Genomic DNA, 19249 nt, shown 5'->3' on the forward strand with positions numbered 1-19249 from the left:
TCGCCGAAGGCTTCACCTACATCGACGGTGAGACGGTGCGGCAAATGCGTCGTCCGGGAACGCTGCCCAACTCCGGTATATCCGGTCACCGCTCGACCGGCCCGATGGAGGACGGCTCGACGCCATTGAGCATCGCTGGCGATAATTGCTCCTCTACTGGCGGCAGATTGCACTACACGAATCACTCCCTCCGCCGCACACCGCAGCCGCCCCATTTGCCCGCCCGCGACACCGAGAACCTCTCCGAGAGGGGACAAAACGACTCGAGGGTTCAGAACGGCATACCAGGACACCACCATGCACCCCCGCCGCTTCCCTCGAGACATCAACCCTCCTGCGGTCAGTCGTCCTACCCGACCCTGCCCATGAACGGTCACGCGACCCATCAATACCATCATTTCCCACGCGAGAAGGAGAGATCCTCGGCTCGCGAGAGGAGTCGCGATCGTGACGTCGGTGTCCAGTCGGTACCTCACCGGGGCTCCGACAAACACCGGGACCCCCAGATGGAGATGGAAATGCACGACGGTATGAACATGGGGGAGTTAGGACCGTATCGCGCGTAAGGATGCGCGCGGATCGCGAGCAGAATACATCGAGCCGGAGACTCTCTTGGACGATGGTTAACTGTGGATAGGCCGAGTGAATTGAATCGAAGACTGAATACGAACGTTGAACAAAGATATCGAACGGTCGACGGGTTTAAGACCAGTTTACCACGCGTTTCGCGCGCAACTGTCGTTATCGCGCGACGAGAGATACGATCGAAGAAGCGAAGACACGTTCGCGATGGAATTGGCGAACCTGGTGAAAATCAAATCGAAGACTGATCACGATGGACCTCGTCGGTATCGTAGAATATCGACGAGTAATTAACCGATACAGGTACATTCCAAACTACCCTATCTACCAGCCTTTGATGCGGACCGACGAACACCGATTAATATCGAATCTCGACGACTCTGGGTCCCCCATTTGTCCGAGTGACGTCGATCTGTCCTCGCGAAAACTCAAAGAGAAATCTCCCGTGTCATCGATCGGAACGATCTCCGAAGGAACACGATGCTGCTTTTACGTACGAGGGACTCGGTGGTTGTTCGTCGGGGTACAAAGACTCATCCGTATAGGGTCAACGGAGGACCACCCGAAGGAAGAAGAAATAGAAACTCGAGCAGGAGTGATTGAAAATATCACAATGCGCGCGGAAGACCGACCGGTTGCGTATTGCGAGTTGCGGGTATAGGTCTATACGTTTCGCTGCGATGTAGCTCCGGAGCCAAGGTACGAAGCACACGGGGAAACGAAACGGGTGCAAACGAAGGCCGCGAACGTGAAACGTCCTTGAAGAATCGCGCGTCGAAGAAGCGCACACACGCGTGCCGCGTTACGCGACGATGTATTTCCACGTGCGGCAACAATCGCTTTCGTTTCGGTGGTGACTTTGAAGCGGTCTCTGTGAAAAGGCTCGGGAGAGACGCGACCAGGGGAAGAAAGCGAAAACGATAAAAGTGCAACGTAAAGTTGTGAGAATGTCATCTGCCGAATGAGGGTTTCCCAATCCTCGGGTCCGTAGAGACGCATCGTTTGTAAATGTCACTTTGCCGCGGTGACAAGGTGAAACTATCAAATCGAAAGTCGAAGAAGAACCGTTACATTTTCTACAAACATTGCAGCTTGGCGTATCGCACGATCGAAACGTTGCGGGAGATGGACTGTAATCGTGGTGGAAACCGTCGCGAATTTCCAAGCGGTTTTTTCAGTTGGGAACGAGTCGCTTGAAAAGGTCGCTCGGAATCGTATTCAGAATATTCCGTTAATTTGAAGCCACTCTTACGTCGCGTTTGTATAGAAATATCTCGCGTTTGTAAGTATAGAATCAAATACATACTTTATTCGCAAGAGAAGTGAACAATTTTTCTTACATTCTTCCGTAGACGAACGAAACACCGAACGTCCCGAGTCGCGATCAAACACTCGGATTCGTGGACCGAAAATCGTTCTGCGAATTAAATAGCGTCGACCATTCACGAATTCGTCGAGGAAACGTCCACGTTCTTAACGATCGATTCTGAACACGATTCACGACACGTACTCCTGTATTTTCAAATATAATACTTAATTGTACACCGAGACTGTCGAGTACAACCGGAAGAGACGACCTCGAGTTCGATGGCGCGTCGTCTGCGCGATAAGGTGGAAGAAATTTTGAGGCTCGAAAGCAATCTCAACGAGTCGACTGCTGCAGGGTGATCGCTCAACTGAATGTTCTCCTGTTCTTCACGAATCTGGAACGTAATCGTATAACGAGCTTTCTCAAGCTGGAGGGCTCTTTCGTGGAAACAGAGCTCGATCCTGGACTTAAACCTTTAACGGATAGAATCGGGTCAAAATGGCGTGCATTTTTCCTTGAAAAACGTCGCGTTTGATCGACTATCGCAGTCTCTCTAAAATTCGACGAATTTTACTTTCCATCTACCTTTAATCTTTGTTTATAATTTATCGAGCTTTCTTTGTTTTCAATGGCAACAACGAGTTCAATTCATCGTTCGTTCGTAATCGTTTACGTCGATATTGCAGTCTACAGTTTCGTAAGAAGTTGATCCTAAACGGAAGTATTAACTTATATCATACTCGTTTGTTTTCATCGTCAAATTGATCCTATTCTACTACTAAAGATTGCGCGTGTGTTGAGAGTATGTATTACAAAAGGGAAGATACTCCCGTTTGACGAATTAGGTGCCCCCGACACTTTGTGCGGTTTTCATTCGTTGAAAACGGTGAACAACTCGTAATCAAACATTCCGTCGTTTTAATAATCTATAATTCTCTCATAAAACGTGATTTTTACGCGAAGAATTGAGTTGTCCCTGTTTCAACTTCGTTGAAAAATCGTTGGTCCGTCAAATGATTCAACGAAGTGATTTCTCGGTAAAATATGTCATCGATCAATGATAAAAACAAAGAGCCCCGTAGAACCCAGTCGATGATTGTTTTCTCGCCAAAGACTTGATACATTAATTTGTCAACTTTATTTTTTCTTTTTTTTTTTTTTTCGAATTACGAATCCTGTACTTTTCCCAATTGTGCGCGAGTACAAATTTCCTACTATTCATCGTAAGTTTCATCGTTCGACAGAAATCCACACTGAACAATTTCGGTAAAATTCCACGAAATGCGTAGCAACGTTTCCTCGATGAAATTCCATTTTCGAATCATCGTTGTTCGTAAAGTTGGATAGTGTTACTGGCTGTGTAGCTTGAAGCGTTTCGAATATTTGAAATGATTTTTGCATTACACGCCCGCTCGCAATATCGTTCTCCTTTCCAGATCTATCTTCCCGACTACCATGAGCTGCTTTGGTTCCGAATTTATATACACAGAGCAAACACGCGCGTATTGACGCCAGAATTGAACGTTTTGATTTGACTGGTAGGGAACGAAGTGGTCGAGTGTTCTCGAAAATACGACGTTCGTCGTATCTGAACACCAAACGGGAAATCTAATAGAAAAAAGCCTCACGAATCGTCGAGGGCGCCTGATAGAATTACATCTATAATCGTATGAATTTGTATCCTAAACGATCGAACTTTATTTTGAGAAATAGAGACGTTAATGTACAGAGGCACGACGGAGACTACGTAGTTCGTCTAGAACCACGCGTCGTTCTCAACTATCATAATTTAAGAACAAAATTAATATCTCGTCGGTGCAGCCACGATCTGTGCCAAGATTCGTTGGATGAAAGTCCTGAAATTATCGTTTGAAATACTTGTCCCGCAAATCAAAATACCTCGGTGTCTTACAAGGTACTACGTATTCTGCCAATTCTTCTGCGAATTTACCATTTCATCGAGCGAAAGACGCTCAAGGGTCTCAAATTTACGAACGATTCGTGGATATATCGAAACTTTGGGACGCGTTCTATTTTATTTTTATCAATTTCAACGAACTTTAGACCCGCCGTGAAATCGACAACGATCGAACTTCGTTCGGGTTCCCTCGATACACGTAATCGCGTTGATTTCCAAATATAGTAATCCTCCCTTTCAAATGACACATTTTATCTCCGATTCAAATGACAGAAACATCTGTCATTGTTTACCTTCTTTAGGAAAATCAACGGCCAACAATTATACACACAAATTCCATCCACTAATGAAAACTGACGTATTTATATTTTTTATTACATCTCCATGGGAGTATCACTAACGAATTGTTGATATTTTCCCGATGAAAATAAGTCCAAGCACGACTTCATTCGTATTGTTTTTATTTACGCGTGAAACGTGTTTCAACTTATTCTCGTCGATGTCTCGCCAATCCATTAGCATTACTATTATAGAGATATAATGAGAAATATAGAAATCTTTATTTTGCATCGGTAAAGGCGTGTGCAATGCGAGACACGCCCACTTTTCTGATTGGGCGGTTCGTTCGTGGCTAGATCTCGAATCGAGATCAAAATCGCTACCTGCCCCGCTTTCAAGTTAACTGGGTAGTCTCGATATCGTCGCTTGAAAGCAGAAATTGTTGCAGAGATATTTTCTTGTTTCGGATCGTCGCGAGTCTAAATCTGATATCGGTGTCCTGTCGAATCATGCTGTAATAGTGTTCGATGTAAACACAGGTTCTTTGATCGTCTCTCGACATCTCGCGGGACGCGCTCGTCTAATATTTCAAATCAAAGACGACGCTGAAAAGCTGTGCGCGACGGAATATTTACGACGCGATATATTGAAATTGTAAATAATATTATTTATATTGTTTAGGGCTCGCGGGAGTTTCTCTTGACCGTAAGACGTGTATATATTTTTAAACGAGAACGAAATTTAATATATCTGCGCGAAACATAAATCGGCACGTGTGAATAAATTTCCGTGGATCGCCTTGTATCGAACTCGTCGCTGTTTCTCTGTTCGATGATTATACAATTAGGATAACTATCGAGCTCATTATTGGTAACGAGAGAGATATCGTGTCAGCTTCGAATACAGAATTTTTTCAATATGAAACAACACGATTTCTCACCCTCCGTTTTAAACCGAAGCGCATTAAATTCGTTTGTATTAAAAATCGAACATATCTCGGTGCGATCGGAATTGAATCGCCAGCACAGAAATTTTCTTTTTTTCCAACGAACTGAGCTAATAACCCTAAACACAGGGATGAACATATTCGAGTAATTTTGTTCTCGCAATACATCTAAACTAACAAATCTCTGTATTTACGTGCCGAATACTTACAAAAGTTTCGTTCTGTTGTTGATGTTCATTTGTAATTTGGATTCAATGATATTAATAAGTGTTCATTGTTCTTGTAATTTATATTCGACGTAACGTCGAGTAGCATTTCTATTCGGTATCTGATCGAGAGATATGTCACCTTTTGTTTAAATTAGGCCACATCACAGATGATCACAAATACATCTCAGACATCCTACGAATAGCTCATGCCATACATGTACACCTTGCTCGAATACCATACACATTCAAAATATTACATACCATATCACACACACTACGAACATAATCCTCTCACACTCTATATATTGTATACCGTATAACAGAAAGCACACGTTTAATACGTACACATCGAATAAATATTACACGTACACGTTTACGGAACGAATATATATTTATTCGCCCATCCACGTTACGCAAATAAACTGTTATTTACACAGAAATTTATCTGGGATCCAATGAAACCTTCATTTTTGAAATTTTCTTTACACCACGGTTGCTAAATACGGAATGCTGTTACATTTGAAATTCACCGACAAGACGATTACAAAATACCTGTGTATTCTTCACGAAAAAGTGAAACCAACGAAAAGTAATTGCTGTTACGTAGGTAGTTACCGAATAAAACAGTGATTCTTAACTTTTTTAAGCTTGCGTCAGAGTTTAAAAACCTGGCACGGTTCCTAATCCTGAATAATTATACTAACAATTTCAGAAACTGCAAGAAATAAGAATTCATTAGAACTGTTGCCAAACACTCGCGGCACGATGGTTAAGAATCACTGAAATACAACACGAGAACACTTTTAAGCACTTGAATAGAAACAACATACATTTGGGTAAAAATTTTTCTGAAAACAAAAAAGAAATATTTTTTATTAGCTCTGTTATTTATCGATTGATAATATATTGGTTAAGAAATACCGTCGTTAGACTCTCCATAGCTATTTATTAAACTGTCTCATAAATTGATTTCGTTGATTCAACGTTTCGATCCATGTTTGCTATCTCTTCGGAAGTTAGTTGATGATAATTAAAAATCAAATAAAAATGAAGGAAGATAAAAATATACTTAAAATACATACAATGTATACTTAGAAAACATATTTTTCAGTTCTATACTTGTATCTTCATTCGCGTATATTTTATTCGTTATACCATTACTACCGATAGAATACAAATGGAAGTTAAAAATATTAAACAAATTTTTTTTTAAGTTCGATACTTTTACATCCTAATCACATATAATTTTTCAGCCAATAATCTTTCAAAGAGGAGAACTCGAACAAAAGTCAAAATATAATCGATACAGTTTAATAAATTGCTCCAAAGCAATGATTCACATCTTGTAAATCAACCCCCTTCAACATTCCAGTTCCTGAAAAAAAGAGTACATCTACAAGATGAATAGATTGTTCGAAACGATTAAAAAAAAATATATATATTCCTATACTTTTTAAATCCCCATCAATGAATAGAAACAAAAGTTCAATCATCCATATTTTTCCACGTTCAAAATTTCCTTCCCTCCCCTCCGATTTTGAAGAACGCTGCCCTGGAGGGTCCAATGAAGATATTTCTCAATCAACGCGAATTAGCAAAGTATTCATCGTTCTAATAAATTTTTAGATAAATTTTCCCCATTCCGTGGCGCGAACTAAGTCGCTCGGCCGTTAGCGACGCGCGATATTCGGCGCTCCTTCGTTGGAAAATGTCCGGCGGAAGCGTTTGACAAATGGAATCGCTTTAAGATACGTGGGCCATAGCTGCACCGGGGTTTCCAGCCGCGAATGCTGCGGTCCGTAGCCAGGGAGCCGAGAAAGATGCGAACCTTGCGCGACCAGATTATTTTTCCGGCCGAGTGTACCCTGTGGAATTCCACGGTCAACCCGGCCGAGAAAGGTGACTGCACCTTGAATCGACTCTCGTGCACCGTTCTCGAGCATGCAGAAGCTGGATTCCAGCGCCGGCAGACCGAGCTTCGATTCCAGAATAGGTTTTCGAGCGGCGGCTACTCGTTCACGATTGTTTGGACGAAACCGGGAAAATTAGTGTCGAGGATTGCTTGTTTCGAGAAAAACCGTGGGACACACGGTTACTTGTACGAGCACGGTTTCGAATGATTTGTTCGTTTAAATATTTTCGATCCACGATTCGATCGTACCAGCAGGCATGTCAAACTCGTTGAAGCCCGAGGGCGAATTTTCACTCTGCTATCATCATATCGCGGGACATACATAGATGTACAAATATAATATTTTCCGGTAGTCAGAAATATTTTAAACACTATTTTTTAGACGTACTGAATCAACGCTCGACATTTTCGATCTTTGTAGAAATCAAACGTTTTTTTATACACGTACACTTGTGCCAATCATTTTATGGTAAATTGTTTGTTGGAGATACCAATATTGCCGATAAATCGGTTAGATACCAGTGGTATTTGAACTGTGTGTTTATGGAACGTTTCTACACCAATGTTTTAGAAAAGAAATTTTTCACCATTTTACACGGTGGTCCACGCAACGGAGACAAGCTTTATTTTTAAAACGCTCGCAGGTAGATCAAATATTAGGCGAAGTTGAATAGTTTAGAATGGAGCATGTTTGAATATTAATTGTATGCATTCTTATGCGATAATGAATCTAAGAAATGCAATTGCACCTATTTTTTATAACATTATGCATCTTACTTTTAAATGCACCAATCGGTGCACTTTTTTTATTAAATTTTTAGGGATTCATTTCTTAAAACTATTAGTTTAGAAGTTACTGCGATTTATAGTTTTTTTTACATTAAACAACGTATTTTGGAGAAACCATACAAAATGACCGAAGAGGAATTATTCTTGTCATAAATACTGCAAAATGGAGGGAATGTTTAAAGTGCAATGGAGGATTATTCGTACATTTGTTTACTTTAAGTTTTAATCGTTTTTAAAATTGTGGTTTCAAGGTGTAAGTTCTTTAATACTTTCTTGTAGAGAAAACAAAAGTGCATCGATTGGTACATTTAAAAGTATGGTGTACGATATAAAAAATAGGTGTAATTGAATTCTTTAGATGCATTAATACATCAAAATGAATAAAATTAATACCAGAACATGTTCGATTCTAAACCATTTAACTTAGCCTTATGATATTTTTTCTATCTTCAAATGTTTGAAAACTATAGTTTATCTCGCGTTGCGTTGAATACCATGCATACTTATTTCATTGAAAATTTTTGACTTTCTTGTTAAAAAAAACATTACTCTTATATGATATATGAATTGCATATCATGCATATAAAATATTTTCCATAAAAACATGAAGAAGTTTACAAACTGCTGTTCTTCGACGAAACAGGAAGTATTAATTTTGATCATTTTTCTGAATAAGTATATCCTGGTAATCGGTAACTTAGATGTTCTGATTTCGATATTGTTTTATAGGCAACTGACAGCAGCTTTTCGTTGTTAATCAATCAGTTATATTAATAAATGTTTTCTTCGCTGAAAAAATTTATGTAGAGAGATCGTTAAGTATTCATGGCTATCGAATTATACTTAAGTAATGCTTAATTAATATGTTAAAATTGTATTTTCGGTAAAACATTGGTATATGTATAAAAATAGGATTGTTTACTTTAAAGATCGAAGGATGTTGCATACTTTGCATAATACTTTTTTAAAAAACTGAAATTCTTACGGAAATAACTAAAAAGATACATTTATTTATAAAACGGCTTAGTTACGTTAAACAAATTTTCTTTTCTTAAATGACATTATTGATTTAATTTTCGTTGCACACCACATTATCGAAAGTACTCCGAACAATTAATAAAAGATCACGCGTATTTAATACATGCTGCTCTTCGATAACACAATGTTACGCATAAATCTAGTTAAATGTACAAACGAAAGATAAATCTTTAATTTATGAAAACTATCCAAAAAAAAAAAAAAAAAGAAAACTAAATCGTTGATTATTATTTAACGAGAAACGCGAAGAAAGGAAAAAGATAAACATTTGTTATCTTTCAGAGACACTCATATTACTTCATATCATAATATATCATATGTAGATATATTCTGTAGAAACGTTTTTGTTGCGACAAAAATTTGTTTTTCTTTATGATGATTAAAAACGAGTAATTCCGAGAAATTGAACGATTCTATCGCGAACGTTCTGCTTCGATTATTTCGACCGTATTTCTCAAGATGCACCGATTCCACCACATTTATTTTAATCCGCGGCAGCTTCGTGTTGGGTTGATATTAATGCGAGAAATTACTATGCGTCCATTTAGATTTTAATTATGATATACGAAACGTAGATATAGAGCGGATAGTGACTCGTGGCGTAGTCGAAAAGAATTGCGATTGTGAAAGAAAAAGTCGAGAGCGCGGAATAAAATTTTTCGAGTTTCAAAATTCGTGAAGACTCTGCTGTGCAGTAATCAACGTATATTTTTGTATCTTTACCCTTTCTGTTCGTAACGCTTTCACCAATTTTAACACTGGTATGTTTTATTGTCCACTGACCTTATCGTTTTACTCAATTAACAATTCCTTTCGAAATTCTACAATTAACTATCATTCGATTAAATAAAATTGTTTCTTAATTACCATTTACATGGATCAGACTGGCACAATGTGCAAAACGAACATTGATCCTTTGAAGAAAGCGTATAACATTAATAGAAGCTGTCCTCGACAAATTTGAAAATTAAAGTTTGAAAATAAAGTCGAATCACAGTTCAGATTACAAAGAGCATTTGCAATTTTACACGATGACAATGGAAACAATATTTTTAATCGCTCGTACCACAGTAAAATTTCAAGTTCTTCACTTCAATCGTGCACCAACAATTTGCAATCTTTATACATACGTATGTAAAAACACAACCGAATGGATAAATATTATACGAATTTTTAAATTCAATTGTTTTGAAGACAAAGCCTTTAACGTCAAAATTGTATTCGGGGACGAAATTTTATTTTGCGATTGCGATTTATTTTTTCACAGAAAATTATCTCCTTAGCCCTGTACACATCTTAGCAAAGATATTATTTTTTAAGAAACAAGCATGTATACCCTGACACACAGGTTCCTAAAATTAAGAGTTTTTTTTAATACTTTTGATTATTGATTTACACGTAATTTAAAGAAAACTATCGAATAATAAGAAGAGGATATTTTGTAGAATAAGGAAAATTGATAATAACATATTTCATTCCCATCCTACAAAATTTTACTCCTACGTATAACGTTACCTTAAAAATAAAAATTGTTTACACACGAGCGTTATGTTTCTTTCACGTAATTCAATATCAAAAGAAAGCGATAAAATTTTTGTTGTTAAAGATATCAAGATCTTTGTACAAACCCAAGTTATCGTTATCAAGAGCACCGATAGGACATAAGTAACGAGAATGTTTAAAAAAATTGCAATTTTTGGCTTCGCCTGGAGAATTAAAAGTTTATGCATGACTTTTAAGAATGACTTTCGAGGAACAAAAATATCCATATCGCTTTTCCGAACAGTAATGGGAAAGTTAGAAACGAATCTAAAAATGAAACAGTTCTTCTGCATCTTTAAAACAGGTAACGAGAAAATTGGTTGTTAAATCGATTACGGATTGAAATCGTGCAAAACAGAAGTACCATAAAATCATTGCTACATGAGAGCAGCAACAGATAACGTATTCACCGTTTTACATTCGAAGACGAATATGTACACTGATCGTAAGTTCAATAGCTTACATTCGGTGATATTTGACTTAAAAATGTGAGTGATATAAAATACGTAGAATATGTGTGTACATATTATTACTTCAAATACATTACTTTAAATGTACATATTGCAGACGCACGACACGTGTTACTTCACGTGCAACATTATCAGATACATAAATTAATGGACAAAGTATAAAATATTCTATCTCTTTAACATCTCGAGAGCAATTCCCAAACAGCTCGTTAATTATCTTGCCGATAACCAACAGCTGTCCATCTCCATTTATTGACATACTCAATGGAACATTAATAAAGCATAATAAATCGTTAACGTGTATAAAAATATATACATATTTTATATCACTCTTATTTTAGAACCAAATATCACCAAGTTACAATCAGTATACGTGTTGTTAGTCGTTGATCCTATTTAACAACGATTTTATCCTTTCCTGTTGTCTTTCGAGAAAGCTTTGTTCCTTTTAACAATCCTGTACGAATATTTAATTTGCAAGCTAGACCAAAAATAGCGATTTTTTAACATCCTCCTTTGCAAAACAATTTCATTGCTTACACTCGGAATACGACCGATTGAAAAATAAATGTCTTTCAATCTTTGCCTCTCGTATAAATGTACGAAAATTCACAAACACGTACTTTATGCATATCACGAATGTTAACAATTTTGTGTCCGTAACAAGGACCTTTAATTTAATTTAACACCTTATGTTTGTAAAAAAAAAATGTGTTGTATTCGTGGACGCTAAATAATCGAGTTTGTCGAGTGTTTATTATTTCAAAATTAATATGCAAAGAATAGTAAGAAAGTAAACGCAAAAAATCGAAATGCAACAACAGTACCGCTTGGGCGAATTAAAATCGAGTTTTTCAACGCTTATAAACACAAAGAGTGATTCAGTTTACCTCTGAACATTTTATTCACTGCTCAATGAACGCTTTATTCGCGATTACGTTAGTATAAAATGTCTATTTGCAACAAACAGATGTTAAAAATTCAAAAGCTGTTGTTCCGGGCGTTTGTTTAATACGCGATATGGTAAATTTCATTTGAAAAAATAACGGCTTCTTAGTTAGTTAGTTATGCGTGGGTGTGAAACATTTATTAGCAAATTGACATACATTTGATAACACATTGATATCTTTTTTGAACCACTGTCTATTTTCTAACGATATAGATATATAAATACTGCGATAGCTAATATACTAAATTACTTTTTGCATATACTATTTGATTTTAAATTTAATTATGCGCTGAAAAAAAGATTTAACATTATGATTAATTGTTAAGGATTTTGTACTTTTTGAAGAACATTCGTTTTATTTATGTGAAAACTATTGTGTCTAACTCAGAGCCATAAAAATTATTAAGTAAATTATCAAGCAGTATATTAAGTAACATTGAGTACATTGTCAACTAAACTACTGTATTCTTAATACAGATTAGTGTGTGCACATTACTTGCACGAATTTCTAATTTTTAACATTTACAAGTCTTTCATGATTTTGTATATTTTTTATTTAATTTCCTTGATATTTTATTTATTCTACGCAATTCTTTATTGCTAATCTATGATCATAACACTAATATATACTCCTTCTTGGTGTTATTGTTTGAGGTATCGGCATCTATCCAAATTTAGATTACTTTCTCAAAATGTATTTACCATAGCGGTTACCTGCCGTTATCACGTATACGTGACCTTGTACTTTTTGTCGCCCTGTCACCAGCCGCTCAACTTACCATGTTTGCTTAAGTTTGAATCTTTTGTATGTTCATTTCATGGTATCTACGTTTACAGTTTCCTCGTAATAATATTCCTAGTGTCACTTCTCTACCCAAAGTATTCGTTGAGTAGAAAATTTCAGACTCTCGGTTATATTTCGATATCGTATATGTAAATCTTTGAATACGATATAATTCTGAGAAGAGCTGAACCTTCGAAAATTTTTCGGCTCGATGTCTAATATTTTACCACACAGATTAAACGACGTGTCACCATTGTTGCCTTTGGTTTCAATCGGATTGATTTATCGCCTCTCGACGACGTCCTTTCGGTCAAAATCGGAAAGTGTTAACCAGCCAACGATGTACAGTGTCGTCTCGCTAACTGTCGTAAACTCGACGTCGATAAAGAGAGTCAATGTTTAAGTAGTGGGGGTTACTATGCGACAGCTAACAAGGTGGATAGCGCGACTATTAGCGAGGCAACACTTTGCTTATCATTCTAACACGATCAAAATACCTGACACCCTACGTGTTCGTGAGAATCGTCGTTTCAACGATATTTTAACGACGTTAGAATTGAGTAATTTATTCGTAATCAATTGTGCCCAATATTCGAATTAATTAGATTTAAAAAGTTGTTCTTCTTTTTTAATCGGCTCGAGTTTTACGATCAAATAATGCTCAAAATTAATTTATTGCTTACAAGAGCAAGAACATCGTATAAAATTAAGGAATATATTAATTTTCTGCCCAAAAATAAATGTCCTAATTATCGACATATTTTTTGATAACGATCACTTTGAATGGTAATGGGTAAACAAATTCTGGATACTATTTTTTTGTATCTACGTTATAATATGCAAACAACACCTGTTACTACTTTTGTAAAAATAATGGTTTATTTTGTAATACGTCACACGATTGTACAAGTGTTCAACAGTGTAATAAGAAACATAATAACTGTTTATTTAGAACTCATTAAATTACTTTTTGAAAACTCGATCACCAGAATCGTTCATTTAGCTTTGCTTCTGAACTTTTCACTCTTGTCGCGACTGACACAGTTATTTCTTTACGATTGTATTGCGTTATCGTGTCTAAAATAATAATTCCAGCATATCCAATCTCGATAACTTGAAAATATATAAATTTCGTTCAAAATTCAAACCAATATTTTCTCCAAAGTTTTAATAATCATACAAATGAAAGCAATCGAGGGTGACGATGACTCGATTACGTATCGAAATTAGGTCTTACCTTTACTCGATCGTTAAAACCGAAAGGAGATTGAAAGAACTTTTTAAATTTAATTAATCGTTAGTGATAATTTCAACGGAAAAAATGCGTTATTCGAATAAACAGAGATGCTTGATTCGCGAGTCTCGATTATTTCTCGTTTCTGATCGCAAATCTTCGACGTGGGCATAAAGAAATCGAAAATCAAAAAGTTCGAAGCGTTTGCGTCCGAAGTATAAAAAGAACTCGAGGTTCTCAGACAGTCGCACGCGATCGACGCACAGTAAACGATCGTTGACGAGTAACTCTGCTTGTTACATTATAAGTTATACGTTTTCCAATATAAGTATCGCTCGCAAATCTTAACAAGTATAGTGTTGCTTCGTTAACTGTTCCAGAAAATAAACACTGTTATCTATCTCTGTCACGATTAAAGAGTAAGATACAGTCAAATGGAATAGCTCCGCGAGGCAGATACCATACAGTTGACGCGACAACGTTGCACAGTAATGCCTCGTTTATTGTGAAAATCTACCGTTGGCGTGACAACGTTGCACACCAGTGCTTCGTTTATTGTGAAAATCTACGCGAAGAATACGTATTGGGGAATCAACGTTGCACACCAGTGCCTCGTTTATTGTGAAAATCTACCGTTGGCGTGACAACGTTGCCCACCAGTGCCTCGTTTATTGTGAGAAATCTACCGTTGGCGTGACAACGTTGCACACCAGTGCCTCGTTTATTGTGAAAATCTACCGTTGGCGTGACAACGTTGCACACCAGTGTTTCGTTTATTGTGAAAATCCACGCCAAGAATACGTATCGGGGAATCAACGTTGCACACCAGAGCCTCGTTTATTGTGAAAATCTACGCCAAGAATACGTATCGGGGAATCGCTTGAACTACCGTTTACATTACGTCGTGTGTATTTCGCTCATTCTCGACATTGTATCTCATTCATAGTGAACGAGTGTCCTCTTCAAACACGTTTAAGTTCGATCAGTTCCGAGAAGGTATTCTTAACCGTTTGTTAAAGCTAACCGGCGGTATCGATGTTTGTAACATTAAACGAGAAACTACTGTACAACGTTTCAAAGGCTGACATTGAAAAACATCAGCGTAAGAGTTTCGTTCGAGATAGATCTTGAACCGTTATCTTTTCTACGTACACGATCTGTAACCAGCGCCATACATCGCGGCAAACATTGTACGGTTCTCCATCGGAATCTTTAACGTTTGAAATATTTGTAACGGAACGTTGTCCTTTAATGTACATCAAACGCGCTATATTTTGACAAGGTACGCAGCGAGTCCGAAATTCGTTTTGATGGTTGAACCTTGAACCCACGAGTATCCTGTGAAACGCATTGTATCGCAAATTCGTTTCGTCGATCGTTTCACGCGTGCAAACCTCGATCAAGGATCCGTGGCACTTTTGTCAGTGATTACGATCGACGTTACGCGTCCGAAACACGACGAGACGCGTTCGCGGGACGTTTTTAACGTTTGTACAGTAAGAGGAAGAAACTTGTATTCTATCGCGTAGGGATCGTACACGTTACGATTTATCGTTACGATTTACAACGATCTAAATCGTAATATGTACGACTCCTGTTACACGTTATCCAACGCGTCCCGACGAAATGCTCGGGACCGAAATCGAGTATCACGGAACTCAACCTACCGATAAGTCAACTCTAAGTATATCAGATCTTATTTTTTAAGCAGCGTAAGGGTTTAGAAGGGAGAGAGAGAGAAAGAGAGAAAGAGAGAGAGAGAGAGAGAAAGAGAGAAAAGCACACAGAGTCGGTGAGAAACTTTACCTTTCGTCAACTATATTTTCGACGATCGAGCCTGAGAGTGTTCGTTGCGCTGAACGAATCTTAATTAGAGTGTCCGATTGTAATTAAGTATATTGTAATTGTAAATGTCGGGGTCAAGTATCGTAGATAGTCGACGGAAAAGAAGAGGGTAATTACTCTATTTCGATAGGTACGGGCGAAGAAAATTATATATTTTACGATATGAATGTCGTACTGGGAGGAAGACGGAGAGGAATTAATTAAGCGAATTGCATCGTATCGTATTGCTAGTCAATCGACACGCGTTGACAGGAAGCGGAAAAAAAAAGGTGAGCGGTGGGTGTAAGGGTTACGAGACGAAGCGAGGTAGAGAGCGTGATCGAGTAAATTAATCGTGTCACGAATATTAAATTATTGTACAAAATTTAATGCCGATAGTTTTTAAGGCCTATCGTTTTACGAGATTCGACGTATGTTTATATCGTATAACGTAAGTATCTATAATAGTACTATGCGCCAAATCGCAACGGCGCCCAACTCGTATATATGCACACGATTCATTCACGTTCCTTTCGCATACGAGGGACGGGCTTGAATTCCGACTGGTTCCGAGTTTCCGTCAACGTGGTTTTCACACGGAACACCAACGTGATTTTCGTACATATTGACCGGTTTGCAATATCGACGAACCGTGGAAGTGTTCCTACAGACGTCAGAATCTTCTCTTCTCGCGACTTGTGTTTTTATTCTACAAACGGGGCTCGAGGATTTCGCGTACGTTTCTTTTAACGCTTTATCGAGCGCGAGTTTCGTAGCAAAACTCACGCGTACAACTTTCACGAACCGTGACTCGCCAGTTAGGGAATATTTTCGAACTTGTCATCGATTCACGAAATATCTGAACGATAGTAACTGAATTGAAGTCCGTCGTCGCAACATACCAGTTCCTCTGTATCTTTACGAGTATCTAAAAGTGAGTAAGCATACAATGAGTGTTAATTAAAATCGTGCCGAAGAGATTCTTGCTTACGAATTGTTTTACACAAAGACTGCCAAAAATATTAGATAAATACTGTAACATATTTTATAAAACGGACACTTTATTTAGAGTAAATAAATTGAACGTATTCGAGGGTTGGAAAGAAAAATTACCAGGCAGCAAAATTCGCATGTCTGAATAATGTACAAAAACATACAATATAATTAATATTTAGTAGGAGAACCACTATTTTCAATTATTCGTAATCATTGTGGCACGAGTTTAATTAATCGAGATCTGTATAGCCATTATTCTTGTAACACGTTTTTTAAGTCTTTTTTATTTACAGTATACGAATACAATAACCGGTTAATACTAAAACTTGTAAACTCTAATCATTGGTACGATCAATTCTTATTAATCGCGTTTAAGGCGAGATATAATTTATTAAAAACAATTATTAAAGAAGAAATTGTTATTTTTAAAAATTTCTGATAATTATCTCCGATAAATTCGATACGATTTATCATCCTGAATTGTGTAATTAAAAATAATTAGATTGCCCACATTTTAAAATTGCTCTAGAATGGTAAAATGTTAACCGAAACGAATACGACATAAGATAGAATCTTTGGGTTTAGGCGCGTGTAAGAGCGACCGATAAAGTGTTAAGAATGAAAACTATAACAATGCGAAACCAAAGTCTCGTTTCAGTGTTCATCAGTGATTTCAATTCACAAAATGTCTATTTGCAATCGTATAATCAAAAGATGTGTATTATACTCGTAAATAAAGTTAAATTTTTAACTTTATCACAAACTAAATTAAGTTTTTAATACGTATTTGTATAACGTCTTTGTTGTGTTACAGCTCTGATCGTTTCCTAACGTAATGGAAAATTTCCCTCCCTTTCGCATTGCGGAAAATTGAAACTATTGTAAAAATCTAAATTTAAACATCACGCGGATTGTACTAGATAGATTCAGTTGAAATTGCTGTGAACAGCTTAGCTATTAATACTGTCACTTTCGAACGTATAAAAATATTCCAAAGTAAGTTTTTCGAGCATCGTTTTCTGCTTCGATATCATACATCGCCGATGAAATTTCTTATTAGCGAGATAATTTTGAAAGATTTAGTACGGTTAACTGTAGATCACAGATGGGCAAAATTTTACGGTAAAATAAAAGGTAAACAACTTGTCTATTCGTAAAAGTTGTCGAATAAGAATTCGAATTTCCACTACGGAGCGAAAGAAACGAAAAGTTAACTCTTCGAAAGAGAAACTCTCTGTACACGTTTGTTTTACTTCCTCGTGTTTCGTTCGGATCAAATTTTGCCCGTCTCTGCGACGAATAAACGTAAAATTGTAATCTCACCGAGATATTTTTTACTCGGACCAGAAAGAACTCTCGCTGGTCCGTCTACGTAGTAGCGGCTGACTTCGGTGTCCATCCCAGTTCTTCGACCTCGTAAACTCTGAATCGTTTCCAATTTCAAAAAGACTGAGGGGCTCACGAGGCTTCACAAGGCTGGCAGCGTTGGAGGGAAGGGGGCGAGGAAACGCGTTTGAAACTTCGAATCGGTGCATCAGCCGGCAAACAAGAGCAAACATGCGTGCGATGACACTGTACATTTGTGTAAAGCATAGCGGAGCCTTATTGAGAAAGCAATATGCATCCTTAAAAACTGCTTAAAAGTATTTTCAAGCTGCTAATTCTAATTGAGTAATTAATTCCTATGCTAAGTAACGTCGAGGAGTCTGGATTCTTGAAACACGCGATCGTATTCTCGTTGTACGCGTACACGTGGCTACGTTTCGAGTATCAATCACTATGCGTATATTGTATCTGACCCACGGATAGCTCGTTCAAACTTTAAGCGTCCCGGTCCAATGCACAATGTTTTTACTTGTTCCCGAACGATTGATAAATTCAATTCGATCGTTTGCACTGCCATGTAACCGTTTAACCGTATTTACTTTTAAAGAAGGTTCAAAGTTTAAAGGTCCCCTCTCCGATACGATCAAAATCGATGGTACTACTATTCTATTAAACCGTTTTCAGTGTACTTGGAGAAGTTACACAATGTAACATATCGGTCTAGTAATATAATTTCTATTTCAGAAACGATTAAACATGTGTTTCTCATTGAAAACTTGATCGTGAAGATAGACGAGTGAATACCATTGCGCAACTGAGTTCATTGTTAACAAGTGACACGCTTGTAATTTGTAATATGTGCGTCGTTGAATGTTCAGTGAGAATTTCGGAAAAAGGTTGGTATTTTTTTTTTTTTTTGTTTTTTTTACGCGATGAATTATTTTTCTTCTTTTCATTGCGTTCAACTTCGATACACGTGTGCATGCATGTTCAAAGAATCGATGTTATACTGTGGGTAGCAACCAGTCTTCTCGACTGCGTGTAAATACACTTCCGAAAATACTGCGTATAAGAATCATTCATCGCCTATAAGATACAATTTTCTCCCATTTATTGAAATCTTTATTAAAATGTATAATAAA

At 37.4% G+C, this 19249-nt stretch overlaps 1 protein-coding gene across 1 annotated transcript; it reads left to right on the top strand.

Moving 5' to 3' along the window:
* The first annotated feature begins 44 nt into the window (after window positions 1–44).
* Window positions 45–6058, top strand: LOC143151339 (uncharacterized). The gene has a single exon (XM_076320382.1). The coding sequence runs from the start codon at window positions 45–47 to the stop codon at window positions 564–566; it is 522 nt and encodes a 173-aa protein (XP_076176497.1). The 3' UTR covers window positions 567–6058.
* Window positions 6059–19249: the final 13191 nt, after the last annotated feature.

Source organism: Ptiloglossa arizonensis, chromosome 9 (genome assembly GCF_051014685.1).
Source record: "Ptiloglossa arizonensis isolate GNS036 chromosome 9, iyPtiAriz1_principal, whole genome shotgun sequence".
Classification (NCBI taxonomy): Eukaryota; Metazoa; Arthropoda; class Insecta; order Hymenoptera; family Colletidae; genus Ptiloglossa; species Ptiloglossa arizonensis.

What these genes read in the sequence shown, in the direction of transcription:
- LOC143151339 (XM_076320382.1), top strand. Translation starts at nt 45, where the DNA reads ATGCGTCGTCCGGGAACGCTGCCCAACTCCGGTATATCCGGTCACCGC.